General features: G+C 43.8%; 1 protein-coding gene across 2 annotated transcripts; it reads right to left on the bottom strand.

Moving 5' to 3' along the window:
• Nucleotides 1-5,899: 5,899 nt before the first annotated feature.
• ARF3 (ARF GTPase 3) lies at nt 5,900-24,287 on the bottom strand. 2 transcript variants are annotated; one of them, XM_079139651.1, is made up of 6 exons: nt 24,076-24,287; nt 16,646-16,764; nt 10,649-10,878; nt 9,757-9,867; nt 9,403-9,527; nt 5,900-8,882 (listed from the first exon to the last, which is right to left on the bottom strand). In XM_079139651.1, exons 3-6 carry the CDS (start codon nt 10,794-10,796, stop codon nt 8,721-8,723), a joined length of 546 nt encoding a protein of 181 aa, XP_078995777.1. In that variant the 5' UTR covers nt 10,797-10,878; nt 16,646-16,764; nt 24,076-24,287; the 3' UTR covers nt 5,900-8,720. The 2 variants fall into 2 exon arrangements, with proteins under 2 accessions (XP_078995777.1, XP_078995776.1); XM_079139650.1 differs by lacking the exon at nt 16,646-16,764 and having other exon boundaries at nt 24,076-24,286.
• Between the last annotated feature and the right edge of the window lie 1,390 nt (nt 24,288-25,677).

The following is a 25,677-nucleotide window of genomic DNA, read 5'->3' on the forward strand; positions in this document are numbered from 1 at the left end:
CAACCAGTCTCCTTTGGCTTCTCTCTCCAGTCTCTCCTGCTCTCTTTTTCATTCCCATTAAGATTTCATTCATTCATATTCATATTCATTTCATTCTCTCTCTCTCTCTCTCTCTCTCTCTCTCTCTCTCTCTCTCTGGAAAAAAAAACAGCAGGAGGGAATTTCTGGAGTGACTTGAGAGGGACATGAGTTAGATGGATGCAAACACTTGTCAAAACTTAAAACTCTATGCTTACAATCTGTGGATCTCATTTTATGCAAATTACATTGCAAAATTCTAAATACTGAACATATCCCACAAATCTACATTTATATGCCTCCCTTAAAGCTGCATATGGTCACAGGGATAGTGGGGGCACACCTATAATCCCAGGTACTAGGGAGGTTGAAGCAGGCATATCACAAATTCAAGGCCAGCCTGGGCAACTTAGTGTTAAGTCCCTACCTCAAAAAATAAAAAGGGGCTGGGTGAGGTGGCACATATGTAATCCCAGCAGCTTGGAAGGCTGAGGTAGGAGGATCATGATTTCAAAGCCAGCCTCAGCAATTGAGACCCTAAGCAACTCAGAGAGACTCTGAGAGGTCTCTGGGCGTATAATTCAGTGTTTAAGTGCCCCTGAGTTCAATTCCTGGTACCAAAAAAATAAAAATAAAAATGGCAACAGCCTAATGATAGAGTGCCACTGGAATCAAGTCCCATACTGAAAAAAAAAAAAAAAAGAAAAAAAGAAAAAAAGAAAAAACCTGGATATGACCGTCTGAAGTTCTTATTTATTAGTCACCAAGCTTATGTCTAATATAACATAAACAGAGGTGTTAAAAGTATTGTCTTGACCCAGGATCCCCCCCCAAAAAAAAGAAAGAAAAGAAAAAGAAAGTAAGTATTGTTTCAGACTTCCAAGAAAGCTCTTCAAAGGGAGTTAGCTAGGAAATGTATCATTGTATTCCTCTCCCTCCCACAAGGTCTTCCCTTCCTTCTTTCTGCTACCTGGAAGACAGATGAGATGAATTATGCTCTAGTAGCCATATCAGACCATTAGGTGATCATGAGGATCATGAAGATGAAATGTTCTCATGTCCTAGGATGATGAAGCAAAAAGATAAAGCCTGAAAACTGGAGAGTGACCATATCAGCCCCTGGATTGCCTACCATCAGACACCTTTCCCCAACCACCCCTTGGGGAATCACTGAACTCAGGGCCTCCCACAAGTATTCTACAACTGAGATGCATCCCCAAACCATCAAGCATCTTTAAACCGAGATATAAATATGTTTTTTATTTAAAAGTGGAATAAACCTCACTTCCAACCTCTCCCTACTTTAGACCATTCTGTACATTTTTGCTAGTTTGTCATGTCACCTGCCCACCAAAAACCTACTATGGTTCCACATTGCCCAGTGAATAAAATTCTGACTCCTTGACATGCCAATTAAAAACTTTTTGTCATCTAGCACTTATTTATTTTTCTCAGCTGGTCTTTTATCCTATTAAACTGAAAGCCTTTTAGAGACAGGAACCTCATGTTTCTCTTCTATATCCTCACTGCTTCTGTCTGACATACTATTGTTTACAAACTGAACCAAAACCTCTTCCTGCTCATGGACTGTGATCTGACATCAGATGAACCTACATAATGTGTTTCCATCTCTCTGTTTTAGCTCATGCTCTTCTCTTATCTGTCCAGTTCCCTATAGGTTAAGTTCAAGGACCTCCTTGGTGAAGCCTTGATTCTCTTAGTCAATAGTGACTTCTCCTATTTTTGAACTTCAGGTGTACACTTAGGGACATTTTTATATTTTCCCTTATGCTGCAGCTGTTTGTGCATGCCCCACTCCTCCAGTCCCTAGAGCTCCCAAGGTACCAGCTGCACAATAATCTCCAAATAACAGATTCTAGACAAACGTGTTCTTTTTCCTCCTTAGGTATTAGGAATTGAACCCAGGGTGTTTTATCACTAAGCTACATCCCTTGGTGTTTTTGTTTGTTTTTTGACACACACAGGGTCTAAGTTGCTGAGGCTGGACTCGAATTTGTAATCTTCCTAACTTGGTCTCCTGAGTCACTTGGAATTGCAGATGTGTGCCACCACACCCTGCACAAGTGTTTTATTTTGAAGTTATACTACAAAATAAGAAGAAACTATTAAAAATGAAGAACTAAACTAATATGTAAAAACTCTAAGTCAAATGTATATACCCTTAAGTTAAAAAAAAAAAAAGCAGGTAGAATAGCACATGTAACATGAGTGCATTCATATTTTAACCAAAATGTGTTGATACACATATTTTAAAAAGATACTGGAAGGATATACCCAAATAACAGGGTGGTTGGGTTTGAAGATAGGACTGGGAAGAGTAGACATCAAGTTTCACATTACTCTGTATTATTTGTTTTGTTTATTTGGAAGTACTGGGGATTGAACCTAGGGCCACACGCATGCTAGACAAACACTCTACCCGAGTTACATCCTCAACCTTTTTTGTTTTGAGACAGGTTCTTGCTAAATTTCCCAGTTTGGTCTCAAACTTGTGAACCTCCTGCCTCGGGCTCCAAAGTAGGTGGGATTACAGGCTCTATCACACACAGCTCTATTGTTTGATTTTATATGTTACTTTGATTGTAGAAATAATTTAATAAAATATTAAATGAATGAACAAGATAGATAACAATACAAGGGAATGTGTGGGAGGTGTTGACTGAACTATGCTAACAGAGCTAAAAGAACCAGGGTGAGAGAAGAAAAGAAAAAAGGCTGTAGTTAAAGAGGTCATGGGTAGCTTTGTGGAGGAGGTGAAACAGGCTAGATCTTGATGTGAGATTTTTTTTAATCAAGTAAGAAAGAGGGTAAAGGCAGAAGGGACAAGATTTTTGGGAAAAATTAATGGACCCGCTTGGCTAAAATAAGAGATTGGCCAGAGGAGTGAAGTAGTTGGAGAGGGAATTAAGTCGTGGAGGACCTTGAATGCCAGTCTAAGGCAGTAGGAACACTTTGAAAATTCCTGCTACATTGATTGAAATGGTGTCAGGAAAGTGGAAGGCTATTGTCTTGTCCAGGTTCTGTTTGAGAACCTGAATGTGAAGGGGGAGTGGGTATAGTAGAAGGGGGTAATAGTGGAAAAGAAAAGGAAAAAACTAAAACAGACAACAATATCCACCTGCAGAAGGCAGTACAAGCCCACCTGGGCCCAAGAGGGACCAAGGAAGGAGCCTTTTCCCTGGGTTAAGTTAGAAGAACCTGAAAGAGAAAGATGAGATGGTTCTGGGAAAGGTAGGGGAGCTCACTCAACCCTGACTGGAAGCATAACATAAATCAGAGAACCACTCCTAGAAAAGTTTCCTCCTTCAGAGGTGCCAGGAAACTCTTAATGTATCTGGTTTGTACACAGGTAGAACTGGTCAGCTGTGCATTGAAAGCCAGAGTTCTGCCTTGAGCGTCTCTATCCTACTATGTCTAGCTCAGAAGCCACACTGGATCCTCAACTAGGGCCCAGATACTCTCCTGCAGCTCACGGCCAAAGTGACACACATGAGCAGACATCACTTTCACACCTGACCCAATTTCCTCACTGCCTTCAGTGGTTTTGTTTCCTTTACCATACTCAAGGCTTCCATTTCCTCTGTCCTAACCCAAATCACCTTTCTCAGGAACTCAGGGTCATTCTTACCCACACCAGTAACCAGGGTCAGGCAACCCAATTAGAAAGAAAAACCTGCAGAGGAAGGAAGGCATCTGGATCCTGTCACTCCCCCAGTGACCACCATGATACTCCATTCCTTCAACTACTGAGTTAGAAAGTGAGAGAACTGGAAAGAAGCTGCTTAGCATTATTACAGCCTGCCCACATACACCACTTCCAACTCTATGCAGCAGCAAAGAACAGGGTATCCTCTACGGTTATTCTCCAAATGGCACATTATAGATCTCCCAAAGGATTCCAGAGCATCCCAAAAATAGATCCCTAAGTTCCTCCATGAGTCTAGAGGTCTGACCCATTTTAACACAGACCTAAAAACATGGAAAGTACTTGCCACCAAGCACAGTGGCACATGCCTACAATCCAGCAACTCAAGGCTGAGGCAGGAGGATCACAAGTTCAAGGGCAGCCTTGGCAACTTAACACAACTCTGTCTCAAAATTAAAAAGGGCTGGGAGTATAGCTCAGAGGTGGATCACTCCTGGACTCAATACCTAGTACTGGGGCAGATGGGGATAACAAAAAATAAAACTCATCAGCTTTCTAACTAATCTAGAAACTTGAACTGGCAGTGCTGAGTGCAGTGAATGCCCAGAGCCTTCAGACCTTGTACCTCATACTGTTTTCTTTTGTTGCAGTGCAGGGGATTGAGCCCAGGGTCTCACATGCTAGGTAAGTACCTTACAACTGAGTTACATCCCCAATCTCACTACCCCTATACTCTGGAATGAAGGGGACAGCTTTGTTCCCCAGGTTGAATTTCCTCATTCCATGTCCCCCCAAAACTGGATGGTTTAAGAAACTACCACAAGAGGGCTCTCCTCTAGCTTCTTCCTGGCATCTTGAGTATTTGGAACAGAAAGGAATAGGGCAATCTCTTCAAGTTGTTCAGGGGTGAAAAGACCCCCATTGCTATTCAGCTCAAGTGTGCTCATTGTCTGATGAGAAGTTATAGCTCTGGAAGTTTTCTATTTATTAACACACAAATAAAGCACTTGGGAAAAGTGCTCTTATTAGTAATCTGTCACCAAGCAGGAGAGCTTGGAGCAGCCTAAGAGGAAAGTGTCGTCTGATTTGTGTGTGAGTGGAAGGGGGGATACTGGAGAATGATGTCATCTAATTTTGAGGGTAAGTGGGTAATGCCTAAAGCTACAGAGTTGATACAGAGATATCTGGGTGGAGCAGTTTTAAGGGTTACATGTAGGCAGAAGCACTGGTCCTTTAGAGTGATAGCTTATTATTAACAGGAGAGAAGCTGAAAGGAAAACTGGCAGGGAAGGCAACCAAAAGGTAATTGAATACAAATTATATACTTCACACTGGTACTTGGGCTTTCAAGCTTATTATAGGTATAAATTCTGTCCTTTACCTACCACAGCAACCTGGGAAGACCGCTGTCCTCAAAGCTTAAGAAAGTATTGAGAATGAGGGAGGCCTGGCTGGCTTACTTAGCCTAAGAGTAGCTCCATCCCTTTCTTTGCCTGGAGCCAGACAACAGTACCAAGAGAGGAACACAGCAGTGGTGAGAGTGGGGTGGGAAAAAGTAAGCTTTTAGAATAGGTTGATTCCCTAAGACATTTGTGTGATCTCTGAATGGGACTTGGCATCCTGACAATAGGGAACCACAAGCTGGAAGCAGACTTGATATAGGGGCATTGACTCTAAGAAGAATCAAGTTCATTATGCTTCACATATATGCACCCTCCATGCTTATTCACTGCCAAAGTCCAGGCCTAGACATGTAGGGGGACTCCAACCTATGAATGAGGGGGTTCATGTTCAAACAGAAGCACCTGATGTGCAGGGCTGGGGAGATCTGAGAATGGAGGAAGTATGGAAGCTTCCAAGTTTTGGGCCCTCCAGTCACTGAAACCCATAAAGTCTACCAACAGGTGGTAAAAGTGGCTAATTTTAGAGTTATACCCTTTGTATCTAGAGGAGCAAAATCACAGAGGCTTCACACTTCAGTGCCAGATTCATTTGGACTCCCTACAATGAGATATGATGGGAGAGAAATAAGCAGTGTAGAGATGGAACTAAGTTCTTCCATAACCTCACTCTCCACCCATCAAGTGTACCATTCTCCCCTCTGCTAAGAGAAGCAGCAGTCTGGAGAGAGGGACCAGAACCAGAAAGAGAACTATCTTCACCATTAGCCCATTGCCCCACAGCTGCTGCACATTAAGGATGAAGGTCTGCTCCAAAGCTGCATAAAACAAGTTTAATTTCCAACCAGGGTCACAGTCATTGTGTTACCCCACATTTTGAGCAAGGATAGAGAAGGTGAGTTATTAAACATATACAGTCTACATTCCAAAGGAGGAGAAAAGAGAAAAACCAGTTCAGAACTGCAGTTACCACTATAACACCGCAAACAAACTTTGGAGTTTGGGGGGAGGGGAGTCCCCAGAAAGAAAACTGGAACATGGGAAAGCACAAAATTAAACCCACCCGAGGAGCCCAGGAGAGGGAGTGTCCAGAAATGAAATGAAATACCCAATCCTAAAAAAGCTATTAGGTGAATGGGAATGTAGAAAGGACCACCCCTGCTCAAGGACCTGGCAGTCAGGAATGCTACTGAGATCACTTACTGCCCCCTACTGGAAAGATCTGAAGCAGCATGAAGGCAATCTCCAAGGCTACTTCCTAATACCCTCAGTCCCAGATTGGTCCCTGGACCCCCTCAAACACAAGATGGGGATGAAGCCTAAAATGAGAAAAACATGTTTGGAACTGGCATCTAACTAGGGAGGGTCAGAAAAGGAGTGAGGCAGGAGGAGAGGCAAAGTCCTCTCCAACTGCAAAGATACACAGTAGGGAATCAGAAATAGGAAAAAAAAAAAACAAACAAACAAAAAACAAAAAACAAGGAAAAGAAAGACAAACAGGCATTAGTGGTGAATGCACTGAAAAGGGAAAGGAAAGTTCAGAGAGGGAAAGGCAACAGGGACAGCATAAGAAAAAAAACAGGAAATAGAGCAATGAAAAAGTATGGGGGGAATCATCTAGAGTGAGATAGTGAATGCATTTTAAAATGGAAAACAAAATGAAATACAACTTCCAACACCCCCACACACACCAAACACACATGTGCACACATGCGCACGTGCGCGCGCACACACACACACACACACACACACACACACACAAAGGCCTAGAGAGCAAGATACCTGCACACACCCACTGCATTTTAGGAAAGTAACACATCACTAAGTAACTGGCACTGAGGGAGACACCCCTAAAACCTCTTTCACAGTTCAATTTGGGTGGGGACAGGGGTAGTGATCTGCTTGCTGCAGAGAAAGAGGGCAAGAAGTCTGGCCCCATGGAGTGGGGCTTGGGACAGGCCTTCTGGGAAGGGGTCCCTCAGTCTCAGGGTTCAGGTCCTGAGTCCTGACCTTAGCAGAAAGGTTGCAGGCAGCTGTCTTAGAGCTCAGGGAGCAGCCAGCACACACAGGAGCCCACAAAACAGCCACAGCTTCACGGAATCTGCAGAAGTCAGGACTTCAGGGACAAGCACCCCCTGTAGACAAAATAGCAGCAGCTTCTGGACAACTACCTAATAATGGGGGATGGACCCTGAAAACCACTATATCCCATCGCATCAACAACCACCATTCAGAGTCCAATTTCCTCCAATTCAATCCCCAGGTCCATTTATGGGAAATAAGTGAGGACTGGGGAAAGCTGTTGGAATGAAGGGGAAGGGGAAAGCAAGGATAGTTTGAGGGCCTGGGAACAATACAAAATCTTCATCTTTTCGCTTGACCTGTATTAGAAAAAGAGAATTAGAGAATAGGGAGATTGACATTGAGGTCTGCTATGTCAACCCAACTCCATGGCTTCTCATTAGACTACCCAGTCAGTCCTGATCAGGCCAGCAGGACTACTAGGGTGAGAAAACTCCTGAAAAAGGACAAATTAAATAATCTGGGCCCCTGGATCAGAGGGTGGGGCACAGGAAGGCAGGAATAGGACTGATCCATGCCTCACCTCTTAATAACAAACAAGGAATGTAGGAACCCTGAAACCTTCCCCACCACAATGCACCCCACCCCTCTGTACCCTGGGTCCCAAACACACAGAAGCCTTGCTATCCCCACCTCCCCCTCAAGCTCCTGAGGAACAGATCTGAGGATAGTGGGGGAGGATTAAATACTCTGGGCTAACAGTGAGTAGGTTTCTCTTTCCTTCCCACTAATAAGGCAGAGCAGAATGGCATCTCCATGGGAACAGTCATCTAGAGATAAATGCCACCCCCTGTCCTAAGAAGGGTGGAGAGAGGGATAAAAGGAAGATGGTGGCAGAGAATCCATCATCTATCCTATCATCTAGGAACACCTACCTGCAGAGAGGAGAAGGATGAGTCCAAGATAGGCAGTCCTGCCTGAATGAAACCCTCCCACCTTCTTCCCTTTATTTCAGCAACAAGGAAGGGACAAATGACAGGCTCCACTGGGCAGTGTCCTGGCTGTAAGCCCTGAGCTGCATTCCACCCCTCCCTCTTTCCCTGTGAACCCCACATATATATCTCTCTATACATGTATATACAGGCGCACACATGCACGCACACACAGAGGCCCGTGCAATTTCCATGTAGAACAGGGAGAGGGTGTCAAAGGAAAGGAAGACAGGGAATAGGAGAGGGGTCTGTGGGAACAGGGAAGGGACTCAGATGCCAAGAGCACAGTAACCAGTGCCAAATGAACAAACAGAAAGAATACCCCACCCCACCTCCCAAAACCCAGAGAGTGAAGGGGGCACCCCATGAAACCATAACAACCTCGTTTTGTTTTAAATCCAGTAAATTGGAATGATTCATCATCAGGACAGTAATTGGGGACCGGTCATGTCGGTGGACAGGGAGAGGAGAGTCGGGGAGGCAAGGCTCTTGCTGGGCATGCGGACATGATACCCAGGGCCCTAGCCACACTTGCAATGGAAAGGAAAGGGTAGGGCTGGGATAGGGAAACAACAGGTATGTAAGGGGTGGGTGGGGCAGTCGGATAGGGCTGCCTGGCTCTCACTTCTTGTTTTTGAGCTGATTGGCCAGCCAGTCCAGGCCTTCATACAGCCCGTCCCCGCTGGTAGCACAGGTAGCCTGAATGTACCAGTTGCGGTGGCGTAGGGAATGCAGGCCCAGCTTGTCTGTGATCTCAGCAGCATTCATAGCATTCGGCAGATCCTGGAGTGCAAGGGAAAAACACACAAAGGAGACTCAGTATCTTTCAAAAGCTTCTAAAGCACCACCTACCTTTTCCTCCTCCTTCATTTTAGGAAACCCACACTTTAGATTCAGTCATCCTAGACCCCCAGATCCAAGGCACCAGGCAGTTATTCCACAGAGGAGTTAGAAACCAAACACAGAGCTAGAGGTAGAAGTGATTCAGACAAGATGAAAAATTAAGTCTGCCTGAAAACAGGAGTAAGAGCAGTTTCACTAAAGTTCAAAATAGAGAAAATGAAAGAAATATTTGAGATGATGTATCTACCACACTGAACCCTGAGGACTAAAATGTTGCTAAATAAACCTGGGTTTATTTAGGGGGAAAAGAGAGGCATAATTAAGCCAACTGCTTTTATTTTCCACACTTCCAAAATTGAGGGTATAGTCACAGGACTTCCCATACAATAATCTTCAAGGCCCCATGATTTCCACAGACCAGTTGCTCTCTCCCAAATTCAGGCATGAGGAGAAGTTTCACCTGTTTGTTTGCAAAGACAAGGAGCACAGCATCCCGGAGCTCATCCTCTGCCAGCATCCTCATCAACTCTTCCCGGGCCTCATTCACTCGCTCCCGATCATTGCTGTCAACCACGAATATCAAGCCTAGGGAGGCATAGCATGGGCTGCACAGATATGACAGATGCCCCACCCCCTGTGCCAAATAAGCAATACCCTCTTTATCCCCTTTGAATATCTGCTCCTTTTCTTTTTTCTCTACCCATGGGAGATGCAGCAGGGCAAGGGTTGGTTTCCCATAACCAAAAAAAGAACAGTCACACTCTGCTTATACCCAACCAACCCATTCCAGTCCTGAGCAGTTTATCTGTCATACCTTGAGTGTTCTGGAAGTAGTGTCTCCAGAGAGGCCGAATCTTGTCCTGGCCACCTACATCCCACACTGTGAAGCTGATATTCTTATACTCCACTGTTTCCACATTAAACCCTTTGGGGAAAAAACATGTAATAGTTACTTGGCCTCAAATACCAAGCCTGCAAATAATGTCTCAATGAGTTTGGTTGTTTCCCACCAGTCTTGCTCATGACACCAACAATGGAAAGCTAAACCTTCCTCAGACTTGATAGTCTGAAAGCCAATAAGAAGATTTAAGCCGAAGAGTCAAAGAGAATGAGGAGGTCTAGTCAGTAGGTTCATAGCTGCCTGGGAATGTAAGTCAACCTTCTCCAATCTCTCCTTCAGATTCTCTCTCCTACAAAGAAATGACTTAGCCCCACTCTTGTACTCTGGCCCCCAGTGTCTACCTCAGCTAAAATGTGGGGCTGAGAGGCAGTGTATAATGAAAATTGAGCTATAGTCCTGCAGCCCCAGTGCAGCACAAACTGACAGTGATGATCTGGAGCCCTGATCTATGTGGCAAAAGTTCTCCCTCCCATAGGCAGGCCTTAACCAGGAGCAGCCACTGAAGATCTAAACCAAAGCAATTTTAGGCCTCTGGCAGGAACATCAAAGCCCTTCACCTGCTTTCCAAACAACACAAAGAACAAACCAACTCTAGGGCCTGAGGGCAACTGCTGAATGCCAGGCTGTGGAAGTTCCCGCATCAGGGAGGGCCAGGATAGGTGGGCAAACGGCAGCACCAGCACCTGCTAGTAAGTTAAATAGTCATCCTTTTCTGAGGCCCACAAATCACATGGAATTGTCTGGGGAGAAGAGGCCAGGTAGGGGATCTAGGAAAAGACCCTGCCTCACATACAAGTGCCCTTACCAATGGTAGGAATGGTGGTGACAATCTCCCCCAGTTTTAGCTTGTATAGTATAGTAGTCTTCCCTGCAGCATCCAGGCCCACCATCAGGATGCGCATCTCCTTCTTTCCAATCAGGCTCTTGAGAAGGTTTCCAAAGATATTGCCCATGATCACAGCAGCTGCTTTCTGAGGATAGTGGAGCCCAAGTTGGAGCAGTGGCAGTCTGGTCCCTGGTAAGGAAGACTAGATCCTAGGCAAAAGAAATGCAAACTCATTACCACTACTTGTTTGTCAAGACTTTACATAAATGGAATTTGCCAAAATCATAATGGGAGTTCATTCATGATAAACTGGGATCCTGAGAGGACTATGAATACCAAAGCCTATTCAGATATATCCTGAGCCTCTGAGAGCAGAGACAAAGCATGGAACAAGCAGGATCCATACCCTTGCCAGTAATCTGTGTGACTCTGGGAAAGTTATTTCAACTTTCCAGATCTGCACCTGTAACTGTGGGGGTTCAATTTGATGATTTCTAAAAGTTCTTTCAGTTTTGACATTCTATACCAAACCCCAAGGCACTGCAAGATCATTTATGCCCCTCCTTCCCCCAACCTTACTAACACTTCTGGAAAGGGTGGGAGAGGAGGGAGTGGAATGAGGAGTGGCTCCCTGTGACTCCTGACAAGGTTCAGGCTTGTCAGGTTCTCAAAGTTTTGCTCTCAGTTCTCAAGAGATTCTGCTTCTTCCCTATATATTTTTGCAATTCCATCTTCCTTCTACACCAATGTAAATAAAGAAGAAATAAGAAAGACGCACTTCTAAGAGGCTAATTCTTTACACTCTGGACTATCTGCTGCTGAAGATATGCCCTACCCACACAATAGCATACTTAAAAGTGGGAGGTAGAGTGGAGACAGGCCATCCTCTCCTTAGTCAGGCAGATCTTAGGCTCTCTGTGGCCCATCCATAGAGCAGCCAGTGATTTTTTTTTTTTTCTTTTCTGCCTTCCTGGATATTGAACCCAGGGTCTTGCACATGCTAGGAAAATGCTCCTTCTACCACTAAGCCACAGTCCCAGTTCTAGAGTGGTTTTAAAATCAAAATCAGGCTGGGGATATGGCTCCCAACCACCCCCCACCAAATGAAACAAAACAAAACAAAAAACTCTCTTGGCTTCATAGCTGTTTTCAATAAAACCCAAAGTCGGTGCCATGTTTTACAAGGTCCTGCAAGATCTACACTCAGGCCCTAAGATTCATCATATCTCTTACCACTCTCCCCTTTGCTTGCTCTACTCCAATTCCCCGAACAATTTCCTGACTCAGAGCTTTTAAAAGAAAAAAAATTTTTTTGGTAGTTGGAGATAGACAGAATGCCTTTATTTTGTTTATCTTTATGCAGTGCTAAGGATCAAACTCAGTGCCTCACACGTGCCAGGCAAGTGCTCTGCCACTGAGCTACAGCCCCAGCCCAGGGCTTTTGTTTTTGCTATTCCCTCTGCCTAGAATGCTCCCCTACCATGTAACCTTCATGGATCACTCCCTTATTTCCTTCAGGTGTCTGTTTCAATGTCACCCATCAAAGAGGCCTCAAAAGGTCAACATACACACCACTCCCTTCCCCTTTTATCCTACTTTTCTTTATAACATTTATCACCATGTGACACATTATATAATGGTTTCTTGCAGTATTATTTCACTCCTCCTACTATATTGTCAGCTCCTTACATGTTCTGTGTCTAGTACCTAGAATAGTACATAGCACAATAATTGAATAACTGAACCAATTCCTAGGGTCTCTACCGACCTCACTGGCAGCTCACTCAGATTGGATTTTTATGTCTGGTATATAGTAGCACTTAACAACTACCTGCTGAAAGGATAACTAGGAACAGTAAGAACCACTGTGAAGATACAAAATGCCTACCTGCCCATTTTGGCCATTGCTACTAAAAGAATCAGATTCATTCATTCATCTCCCCTCTTCTTTACTGCCTTCCCTATGGCACAGGACAGCCATAGAAATGCATCTTTGAGACAATAATGAAATGGGGGTTCAGAACTGCCCATGTTAGCCAATTCTCTGTGCCTGCAGGAGACATGCATCAGTGGGCAGCTTATTCAGCAATCACCATATGCCAGCTACTGGCAATCTCTCATGGAGTCTGAGAACCAGAGAGACACATCACCCCCCAAACCCAGAAGGCGAAGGAACAGGTCACAACAGAGTGCATCCAAATTGAAGAATGTGAAAGATGGATGTTATGTTTTGTTTCTCTTATTGAATCGGCAGTAAATTCCAGACTAGTACAAAAAGTCAGATCAACATCCCCTGGAGACCAAAGTACTAGTTTGTCCAAAAAAACAGAAACAAGTGCCCATGGAGTGTTTCATCTTCAAAGGCTTCCCCAGACATCCACTAATGAGCCAGGCGTGGCACTCCTGTTAGATTCCCCAGATGAGCCCTGCCCCTGGCCCACAGGGCTTAACACCCAAGAGAGAGGGCCTGGTTCATCCTTAGGACTCAATCTCAGTTAAATGACCCACTAGCCATTATTCCTGCCCTTCTTGCTTCAACCCACCCAGTTAGATAGACTCCTGAGGATCCCTGAGGCAGGAGGGGACACCTGCCTAGCTAATTAGATCAACATTAGCAATTTATAGTAGTAGACTTCAAGTCTGCTACTATCACCTCCAGAAATACAAACCTTCTCCAAGTCTTTCTCATCTCAGGTGAGGTAACCTTATTTCAGCTCTAGATGATACTTTTGTTTTAAAGGTTTGGTTTCAGGTTTTGGTCCAGATTCTGAACTGAATTTATATCACATATATATTTGCTGTCCTTCATGATTGAATCTACTGCTGAGGAAAGGATTACCAACACAAGTATAGCAGTGACTGAAAAAGATATGAGCAGTCCATCCTTTGACCCATAACATGTGAACACTGCCCTTTAGTTTATTTCTTTGCTAAGCTGTCATGATGAAATATTGCTTTAAAAACTGACCTTACAGTTGCTTCTGTTTGTTTCCTTGCATGTCATATTAAGGTCCCTGAATGATGTGAACCACTACTGTGGTACTTACCACCTTCTACAGTTTTTTCCTTCCTTTATGGATATGCACATTTACTATCTCCTCAATTAAATTGTGTACTCCCAATTAGTAAGAACTACATTCCTTATCTTGGACCTGTCCTTGCCCCTAGTGTCAAACCCACTGTAAGAATTCAAGCACACTGGCTTATTTAAGTCTCATCTAAGGATATGTTTATAATTTCTTCAGCTCAGTAGTATTTGATTTCAGATGGTTGCTTAAATATTTTATCCATTCCCAGCCATTTTAAACACAGATCTGACCCCAGGACTAACTCAGGAACACCACAAAAGACTAGAAGGGTAGAACTGATGGGCTCTTCTCTTTGTCACTTAATATGCAATGGAGCTGGTTAATATATGATTAAATATCCAGTAGTTGCTAGGCATGGTGGTGCATGCCTGGTATCCCAAGCTCAGGAGGCTAAGGCAGGAAAATCACAAGTTCAAAGCCAGCCTCAGCAACTTAGTGAGACCCTGTCTCAAAATAAAAAATAAAAAGGGCTGGGGATATGGCTCAGTGACTAAGCACCCCTGGGTTCAATCCCTGGTACCAAAACAAAAACACTGCATGTGTGTGTGTGTCTCTCCAATAGCTAAGATGTGTTTCACCTTGGCCTTGAAATTAATGGACATAATGATTCTCTTTAAATATAATTAGGAGCTTGACTTAGCTGAGTTGTCCAAAGAGGATGCTGGCTTTCTTATCTTAACTTTCTCTGTCCCTGCTGCTTTATCACTGAGATGGTGGCAGCTTTCAGCTTTGTGCCATGAACACGAATTTTTGGCTACACAGCTAATTCTCACTTCCACCAAAATGCATTCCAAAAAAAAAAAAAAAAAAAAATATATATATATATATATATATATATATATATATGAAGCAGAATGGCAAAACACAAACAGACCCCATGTACTGTAGAGCATATACAGTTACTCCCTTTCACCACAGATGGTGAAACACAGGAGTTCACAGGGCAAAATGCCAGGGTTCCATGGGCTGTTGGAAACCAAGAATAGCAGTTAAAACTGAAGGTGAGTGGCTCAAGATGAAAAAATGGAATACAGTAATACTTCCATTAACAAAGAAGATATTTCAACATTCTATATTCCAATAAGAAACTTTGTTATCAGAGATAAAAATAAGCATAGGAGCTACAAAATTTGTTCCAGTATTATCTGTGTGGGGCACTGTAGGAATTCAATCAAGCAGATTTGCTGATTCAAAGCTCATCTGAGGATACTCCCACCTGAGAACCACTCACAACTCCCACTCCCATCCCACCCCCTCAGGAGAGGCAGGCTGTCACTATGGCTGGCTACTCAGTCATCTCAGTTTGTACATATTGCAGGAAAATGCCTGTCTCAATCTCCAGGCCACTCTGAGAGTTGCAGCCCTGTCTGCCATACACACTCCCCAAGCTGATTATAGTGACTAGTCGACTAGCCATGTGTTCTGAAACCCTTTTAAGGGGAGTCCTGATCTGGCACCACCAACCTCCTCTTCAAGGTTCAGGGAAAGGAAGACCAAACCCTCTGCTGTTGGGCAGGGTGCAGAAAAAGCAGTTATGTTCCCAGATAATTTTCAAATTGAGATATCATTAAAGATGGTATTTTTAGTACTGCTAACCAAACAAACAAATACGATTTAAGGAAACAAAAGCAGGGTATGTTTGTATTTAGTTTTGCAAGTACATCATCTGATTTATAATAAATAAACTCCCAGTTTTTGTCTCAAAATCAGAACACAAGAACTTCTAAGTTAGTATATCAGCAACTTCTATTGCATTCAAAGATTTCCCAAAGCTAAGAAATTATTTGTGATGTCAGCTTCTAACCACTCATCAAACATTTATTGAAGCCAAGCACATGCCTGTAATCCCAGCAGCTCAGGAGGCTGAGACAGGAAGATCCTAAGTTCAAATAAAACCTCAGCAACTTAGTGAGACCCTGTTCAAAATAAAAAATAAGAAGGGCTGAGGATGTGACTCAGTGGTTAAGAACCTCTGGGTTCAATCTCTGGTACAAAAAAATATATATATGGAGCGGGGAGTACTGAACTAGGGGTTACATGGAAGAAGACAGTTTCTGCCTTCATGAAACACAGTCTAATGGGAGAGAAAGACTACTAAGTAAAGAATTACAAAACAAAGAATAACAGAGGGGTAAGCACAAAGTTTTATGAGGACAGAAAACCAGAGTAGTTAATCAAGAATGAAAGGTAAAGGATGATTCCCAAACATTATTCTCAGGTCACAACTGAAATGACTGACTCCTGAAAAATAGGAAGTAATCACACAATAAAGATGGAATGAATGAGAGAAAATAGTGGGGGCAAAGGCATAGACTTGAGTTACAGATAGCCCTTTCCTTAGCCAAAACCTTGGATGAAGCACAGTGAGTAAATGAAAGTGATGAGGAATGGGTTGGAAAGAGAAGCAGGGGCTGGATCATGAAGGCCTTAAAAGTAGCATTGCATAACATGATCAAATATGTACTTTAGAAAGACCATTCTGGTATCAGTTTCAGAAGTAAATTAAAAGCGGGAAAGACCAGAGGGAGAGATCACTTGGAAGGTACAGAAATAAAATCTTAAGTTCTTAAAAAGAGGACAGATTTGAAACATCAAAACAGCAGAATCCACAGGATTTGATTACTGATTAATTGTAGGAAGGAAGAGTCAAAGATGATTCCTGGGTTTCCAGCTTAGATAACCATGCAGCTTTTTTCAGGAAGGAAATAAAAGAGGAATAGATCTGAAGGTAAAGATGCTTATTTTTAAATTCAACATTGATTTTGAAGTGATAAGGTATCCAGGAGACAAATTCCAGGCTGGGAATTTGAATGTCATTTGTGCAGATGGTAACTGAAGCCCTTAAGGGGAACCAAGATGACCCAGAATCACAGAAATTACTGGTTACCTACACAATAACCATTCTTCCCCTTCTTCCTTTTAACAGAACTCCTATTTTGTTCAGATGTTGGGGGACAGAAGCAGGATTATCAAGTGTACTTTAGCAGAGATGACCCTTCCTCAGACCTAGGGAATGAAAAGTAATCAGTATAATTGGGTTATAAATGGTCATGTGTTAATTCCAGCCAATAAAATATAAAAGACAGGTGCAGGTACACACCTGTAAACCCTGCTAAGGCAGAAGGAGCACAAGTTGGAAGCCATCCTGGGCAATTTAGTGAGACCCTATCTCAAAATTAAAAAAAAAAAAAAAAAGAGGTGAGGGTTAGATATGTAGCTCAGAGGTAGAGTACTGCTAGGTTCAATCCCCAGTACTGAGAGGGAAAAATATAAAACTGTAAGAGAAGAGCTGAGGGAATGGCTCAACAGGAGAATACTTGTGTAGCATGCCAGGTCCCTAGATTTGATTCCCCAGCACTTCAAAAATAAACAAACAAACAAACAAACAAACAAAAAGGAGCCCAGTTAAAAGTAAAATGCAACCAAGGAAAATGAAGTCAGCAACATCATAGACATACATGAAGAACACTGCAATGAGAGAGGGTAGGGCTGGGAGTGTGGTTGAGAGGTAAAACACTTGCCTAGCATGCTTGATACTCAGCACCAATTAATAAATTAATTAATAAAATAAAGATGGAGGGTAGATGGGCACAGTGGTACATACCTGTAATCCCAGCAACTTGGAAGACTGAGGCAGGAGGATCCTAAGTTTGAGGCCAGCCTCAACAACTTAGCAAGATTCTGACTTGAAATAAAAAAATAAAAAGGACGGGGCGTAGCGGTATATGCCTGTAATTCCAGCAGCTGAGAAGCTGAGGCAGGCTGCTTAGCAACTTTAGCAAGGACCTAAGCAATTTAGTAAGACCCTGTCTCAAAATAAAAAAATAAAAAGAATTGGAGATGAAGCCAAGTGTGGTGCATACCTATAATCCCAGCAGCTCAGGAAGCTAAGGCAAGAGGGTCACAAGTTCAAAGCCAGTCTCAGATTACACTCTATTTATGTATGATCTATCAAAATGTATAAATGCAGTCTACTGTCATTTACAACTAATTAGAACAAATAAAATTTAAAAATAAAAAAAAAAAAAAGACCTTTTAATACTGGAAGAGAACCCGACCCGGAAGGAAAAAAAAAAAAAAAAAAGGCAATCTCAGCAATTTAGCAAAGCCCTAGGCAACTTGGTGAGATCCTGTCTCAAAATAAAAATAAAAAGGGCTAGGGATGAGGCTCAGTGGTTAAGCACCTCTAGGCTCAATCCCTGTTACCAAAAAAATAAAAGTAAAAAGGGCTGGGTAGGTAGCACAGTGGTAGAGCACCCCTGAGTTCAATTCCCAATGGGGGCGGGGGGTAGGGAGGGGGAATGGAGGTCAAAGGCTATATAAAGGTCAAATTATATAAAGCCTGAAAGTTACTTACCAGGTAATCAATGATGACTCTGGTACAAATTAAAATACATCTAACTAGAGTTAGGCACAGTAGCACATACCTATAATACTCAGGAGGCTGAGGCAGGAGGATTACAGGTTTCAGGCCAGCCTGGGCAACTTAGACAGTTACAAAAAAAAAAAAGGGGGGGGGGGGGCGGGGGCTAGGGATATAGCTCACTGGTAGAGTGCTACTGGGTTCAACCCCCAGTACTGCAAAATACACACACACACACACACACACACACACAAATTTATTACTAAAATCAGGCCCCACATAACTCAAGTTTATGCTCAGGCCTTCTAGCTGGAAATAGACTTTTTTTTTTGGTATTAGAGATTGAACCCAGGGGCACTCAACTACTGAGCCACATCCCCAGCCCCTTATTGTATTTGATTTAGAGATAAGGTCTCACTGAGTTGCTTAGGGCCTCACTAAATTGCTGGGGCTGGCTTTGAACTCTTGATCCTCCTGCCCCAGCCTCCTGAGACACTGGGATTACAGGCTTGTGCCACTGTGTCTGGGGCCAGGAAACAGATTTAAAACAGAGTCCTAACTGGGCCTGGTGGCACATACCTGTAATCCTAGCTATTCAGGAGATTAACATAGGAGGATTACAAATTCGAAGTCAGCCTAAAATATTTAAACAAACCATGTCTCAAAAATTTTAAAAGGGCTGAGGATGTAGTTCAATGGCAGACTGCTTGCCTAGCATGTGTGAGGTCCTAAGTTCAAACCCCAATACCACCACTAAAAAAACAAAAGTATCCTAAAGAAGACTACTCCAGTGCATGAAAACCTGAAGGAGGTGATAGCTATCAAGTAAAGAAGGATTGTGAACCACTCTAGCTGACAGAAACCACGAATACCTGGGAGAGCCTGGTTTTTCCCATGGACAACACTCAGCAAGTAGGTCAGAACAGAGGATATATAGGTCTGTTTCAAAATACATGGACTAGGAAGATAAAACAGTAATCACATAAAAACTAGATTCATTTGTTTCCTAGGAATATTCTATGAAACTGCCCACTGACCAAAGTTTTCAGCTTGCCCTTTTCTTAGAATCTGACCAGTTTACAATAGCTGTATATCTTGATATTTATTCTGTGGATGCTTCAATGCATTTATATATAGCCTTGGATATATGGGAGACTATACTTTCCTAATTACAAAACTGATGAAAATCTATCAGTGACTCTGAGTAGTCAGCCTAAATCCCTTTAAACCTTTGCCCCCAATCTGGTCCCACAGAACTGATCAAGGCAGAGTTGACAGCAAACAGGTTAAAGAGGAAGACAGGATTTGGACAAGGTCAACCACTACAGAGCAGCCTAAGAATACAAAAGAATATAAACATGCCTACCTTGGGGAATAAAGAGCTACCTGTGATCCCTCTGCACCTCAAACACACTTCTACTCTTGGACTTACCAGGACATGATTTATTCACATTTATCTGAAACTCCCCAATGTGCCTCTAATGCCTTACAGGTCAGCTGGAGATAAATGATCCCAAGAAACAATGGATGGCTGGGCAGGGCTTGGGGTGGCCAGAGCCCTTCGGCCAATCATCTCAGGTTTCAAGAAGTTGTGTCTATTTTCTGTGTATGCCAAGTTAGGAAAAAGGTTGGATAGTCTTCCACTAAACTGTGAGTCCTTTACCTGCAGGGTCTATGCCTTATTCATGTTTCATGTGCCTAGCATACAGCACCATGACTGACCTGCAGCTAGTGACTGGACATCCTTGCAGGGGAGAACAATTCTACTAAGGATGGCAAAACATCTGTGGAGTCAAAGAAGACAGTATCCTTTACGTATGTGGTCCCTGGTTCTTTTCCTGTATTTGACAAACTGAACAAGTGGTTTCCGTGCTCTCAGAGCCCTCAGGTTCCTTGGATGGGATTCAGAGGCTGACTGGAAAAAGGAGGGGCTCTAATTATGCTCTCCCATCCCCACTAACACCAGAGCAGCTTCATTTTGTTTGTTTGCAGTACTGGCTATTGAACCCAAGGACACTCTCCCACTGAGACACATCCTCAGCCAGTTTATATTTGATTTTGAGATAGGGTCTCATTAAGTAGCCCAGGCTTATCTCAAATTTATGATCCTCCTTCTTTAGCCTCCGGAATAGCTGGGATTTCAGGGGTATACTGCCATACCCAGCTAACTTTTATCCATTTTATGTATTAGACTTCAAATAAGAGTTTATGTAAGGTAAAGTTTGAATGCTTTATTTTTTTAAAAAAGGACAAAAATCATTCCAACAGAAAGCAAACACTTCACAGCATGTTAAGTTCATGTCGAAGTTTAAACATTCATATCTAACACTTACACATAAGATAATAAAGGAAGGATTACACCAGGCTCTCACCAGCAAGAGCTAGAAAGTACCATAAGACCTGCCACACTAAGTCATCTCATCTTTCTTCATGAATATGGCGATAATGGCAGATTCCTGAAATCTTGAGCCATTTCCTTTCTAGTCCATATGGTGTGGCAGATTCTCTGCAGAAGTCCATGACAAAAGCCCTAACACATTCACAGATTTTACCTCAGTCAATTCTTTCTCAGACCACAATACAAAGCCTTTACACTTGTGAGACTCCTTCTAAATGTTTCCCATGTCTTTTAATTATCAAAAAGCTTTATTAGCACTTCACCTATATTTGCCACAGATGTTGGAGTGGTTGGTATGACAGAGAATTACACAGATATCACAATCTGTAGACCTTAAAACAATATATTGTGAAAGAGATACTCAGAGGCAGACATTTTAAAAAGGTATGACTAAATGAAAAGAGTGGCCCAGGAAATGGAAGATCCTGAAATAATGATTGAGACTTAAAACAAGGGGACCAAGGAATCTAAACCTCTGACACAGATCAATCAGGATGTTGAACCATTACCTCAGTCATGTTGACTTTTCTAACAAACATTATTAAGTTCCCACATCCTCACCCTACATCCAAGTTGATGGTACAGGGCCCTGCCTAACTTCAGCTTCACCTCCCACTCAGGCAGAAGAAGCTGCCTCTGTGAGGCTGATGCTGAAAAAAGATTTCACTGTTTATAAGCCTACAACCTGCATAAAAAGTCATGGTAACAATCATCCCTTTACACAGGCACCTTAGATGCCAAGATGTTCTTTTATAAATCTCTTCTCCTTTAAGGCAGCCCTGAGTGATCATGTTATTATTACTATTATGATGATCAATTATTCGTAGCAGCTAATGTTTGGTGCTTCATACAATAGTAAATGCTTTACATTTTTCATCCCATTTAATTTTCATGACAACCACATTAGGTAGGTACTACCACTGTCTTTACGGATAAGGAAAATGAAGCTAGGGGAGGACAAGTGCTTTTTACCAAAAACACGCAACTCAATAAAGAGTAGAGGCAGGATATCAACTCAATTTTATCTGATTCCAAGGGCCACTCTTACTATACCATCCTGCCTCTAAATTTACCTGAAAGTGAAATGATAAGGAGAGCTGAACAGTGATATGTTTTTTGTTTGTTTGTTTGATTTGGGTACTGTGGATTGAAACTAGAGGCACTTTACCACTGAGCTAAATCTCTAGCACCACCCCCTTTTTTTGAGACAGTCTCACTAAGTTGCTGAAGGCCTCATTAAACTGCTGAGACTGGCCTTGAACTCCTGATCCTCCTGTCCCTGCCTCAGCCTCCAATCACTGGAAATAGCTAATATTACAGGTGTGCATCACCCTGTTTAGCGAAACGTTTTGATTTTGACTCTCTCTTTCGGGTTTCTTAGCATCTGTTTCTAAGTTATACGAGGAAGCAGATTCCACAATTTCCCTCAGTTACATACTCAGTTTTAGCAAACCTGGTTTTAAAGAAGTTCCTCCTTTTAACCAATAAATCCCACCCTCTGTTCTAAGTCTATTTCCTTTTATTATAAGTCTAGTGGAAAAGAGAATAGGAAAGATGAACACACCTTATGTCCTTTTGTGAACTTAAGATTTCACTTTCACTCTTTCTAGACTGCTGTCGCTTTCCTTTATACTTGCATTCAGTATACCAGCTACCATTCACAGGTACCAATTCTGTGCCAGGTACTACATAACACACATGGGCCCCTCCTCTCCAGGATCCCAATTAACAGACAACACCACTTTGAAGAACTTTAGGTCTGATGGAGAGATCCCCTCTGCCCACAATGGGAAAGCAGGAAATTTGAAATTTCAGATAAACAATGACGTTGTGTTCTAATAATATTTTGAGGGTGGATCTTGGTTTCCATTATCGATGCCTGTTTTGTGCATCTTAGGAAGGCGGAAAGATCAAGTCTTTTAGTCAGCTATCTTCAAGCACTTTCAGTGACAGCCTAGCCATCTCCTTCCCTTTTCTTAAACTGTTGTTAGAAACCTTATTGAGCCAGGTGTGGTGACACATACCTGCAACCCAAACTACTCCCAACTACTAGGAAGGCTGACAGAGAAGGGTGGCAAGTTTGAAGTCAGCCTGAGCTGACACCCTGTTTCAAAATTAAAAATAAAAAGGGCTGGGGGTGTAGCTCAGTGGCAAAGCATCCCTGGGTTCAATTCCCAGTGCCACACAAAATAAACAGCTTTTAAAGACAGGCTATTCAAACTCAGATCCAATGCGCAAGGACCAGTCCTCTGGCCAGTTCCAGTCGTAACACTGCCCCAACAAACAGGCCCAAGATAAACTGGCAAGAAATACCTGCCTGTCTAGGGACAGGGAAGGAGGTATAAGGAGTCTAGATTCTGTCCTGTTGCACTGACCCAAGCAATCAGACTCCTGCAGCAGTCCTCCTCCCAATAAAATTTTTATGCCATAGACCAGGGATGACCCAATCCAACAGCAGCAGAGACAAGTTTTACATTACACTTCTCCCTCACCCTGATGACCTCACTATTTCTTCTTACTCCTGACCACATACCACACTCCTCCACCTCCATCACCACATTCCTCCTGGCATGGCCAAATGGAGACCGGCAGTAATACAACCCAGAAGGAAAGGAATTCCCCAAAAAAGAGGAGTGACCACTAGCTAATCAAGTGGCACGTTTTAACAGGGAACTTCACCTCCCCACCTCCCCCTCCTTCCCTTAAACGACTGTCGTAAGCAATGGTTCCATTCTCTGTTCCGGGAATCCTGGTACTTCCTAAAGAAAGAAAGCGGATTGGAAGACACAACTCAGGGCCAGCGGCAATATGCTCGCTCCTCCTGTGTGACCACCCCCGCTACGCCCGGGGGAGGAAGGCCCCACCTCTGTTCTCTAAGCAAGCTTGGATCCCCCTCCCCCTTCTACAGCCTCTCTATCCTCTACCCACCTGCTGCCCTCTTCCCAACCTTCAGCTCCCAAGACCCCAACGTGCAACCTCCACCAGAATAGTGTCCCTGGGGTGCCTCACCAGCCTGCCCAGTTGCTAACCTCCAGACCTCCTGCTTGCCCCATGATGCGGGCCGTGTGGGGGTGTAACGCCAACAAGGCTTTTCTCCAGTCTCCTATAGCTACGGTGGGGGAGGGAGAGGGAGAAAACAGCATTCCCTAGTCCCTCAACAGGAAAAAGAAAGAGAAAAAAGAAGGAGAGAAAGATGCTAACAGCCACACCGCCCCCGCATCACCTCTCTCCGGACGGCTTTCCTCCCCTCAACCCCCATCCCTTGAAAGTCCACCTCATGCAGGCTAGGAAAACCTAACTGCAGCCCAGGTGGCCCCCTTGTGAGAGGCGGATGACAAATCCGGTGCGTCCCCCGCCCCCATGCCAGCTTCGCGTCCTTCAAATGCGGGGGCAGGCGTGGGGCTGGCCCGACGCCCCTCTCCTAGCTCTCGGATGGGAAGAGCTACACCGCCCCATGTCAGGCAGTGCCGGGCGGAGCCGCACTATCTCTTCAGTCCCCAACCTGACCGAACCTCTTCTCTCTATAGGGACCCGCCTTCCCTCCCCAGCCCCTCACCTGTTCCAGCTCCCAGCTCTGCCGCTGCTACCGACGCCTCCGCCCCCGCAGGTTCCGTTCGGCTCTCGCTCTCTTCCCTCCGGCTCCCCAAGCCGACTTCAGCGCCGCTGCTCTCCTGGCCCGCTCCCCAGCTCCCTCCTTCTTCCCTCCACCTAGCACCGGAAGCCGCGACCGCGACAGGAGCTGTGCGGCGCACCCCCACCCCCAGCCCGGGATACTTCCCACCTCCACGATCGCGCGATAGCTGCCGTACCAAGCGGCAGTTCTCGCGAGATCGATCACCATGGCAGCGGCTGCAGCAGAGGCAGCCCAGCGCCGGAGCTTGAGTCTAGGTGGGGGCTGGGGTGGAGGCTGGAGGCTGCAGGTGGAGGAGGCGGGAGCTGGGAGCCAGGGAATGGGGATGCGACAGTGGGGACCGAGGTGAAACCCCTCACGCCCAGAGCCATGCCTAGAATCTGAGGACTGAGGTCACTTGCTGATTACACTGGAGACAGGTTGGGCCAAGAGGTACAGGGGCACCTTGAGCAAAGCTATAAATGGAATATGGGTGAGCAATCTTTGCTGCAGCCTGCTTTACTATGTCAGACTGCTTATTTCTTAGCCTGGGCTACCTTCATCCCCCTGACAGCTGCACTGTTGTTGCTCCTCATTATTCCTAAAACTTTATTACAGCAAGACCTGAATAAAGAGATCCTGTCCCACAAGGAAGAGGAGGGAGATGAATGAATTTAAAAGACTAAAGGAAACAACTGGATTCTAGGTCATTTAGGAAGCGGAAACTTGAAAGACAAAGGGCTGAAGACATATGCAGAGGTGTAGTCTGGGGAAATATATCTAGATGAATATGGATTTTAGCATTCTGAGGGAAAGTGAAGGACTTTGCACCCATGTTTCTCACTTCCTACCCATTCCCACTTGCCTCACACTTATTTCTGCACCTGTTCCACACATGCAGAGGTGCCTTGAAACAGTCATAGCTGTGCTAGAAGCTGCACTAGAAGAACACTAGTAATGCTAAGAACAGAAAGTACTTTAGGTGCCTTCTCATTTACAGTAGTGTAATGGAACACATGCCTCATCCTTCAAGTGTGAGCCAAAATTGTCATTCTTAGCTTTATGCCTTGTTTCTTGTCTTCATCCAAGAAGGCCTAGGCTAGTAGATAGCCTAATTATGTCTATCCTCTTGTCCCCATCGGCCCTGATTTACTCACTCACTAGACCCTTCTTATCCTAGTCTTGTTTTCCCAAGGAATAACATGACCCTAGAATGTGAAGCCAAGAAGACCCTAATTTAGAATGGTGAGAGATGAGATGGGTTAACAAGGATAATATGTCCTCCACCATTGCTGTTAAGGGTCTTTACCCTGCTAATTTCTGTGTTTATGGGCACAAGACTTTTTACAGAATTTAAGGACTACTACTAGAGTTATTACACACTACTAGAGTAGGTCCTGTGATACCCTCATATATTACCCTTTCTAGTAACAGAAATACTTACAAGTAACAGAAATTACTAGTAAAACCTCACCAGGTCATACCCCTATGCTAACCACCAAAATAATGCTTTACACCAACCCCTTCCCTGGTGTTCTAACCAGACCA

Source organism: Sciurus vulgaris (genome assembly GCF_902686455.1).
Source record: "Sciurus vulgaris genome assembly, chromosome: 5".
Lineage (NCBI taxonomy): Eukaryota > Metazoa > Chordata > Mammalia > Rodentia > Sciuridae > Sciurus > Sciurus vulgaris.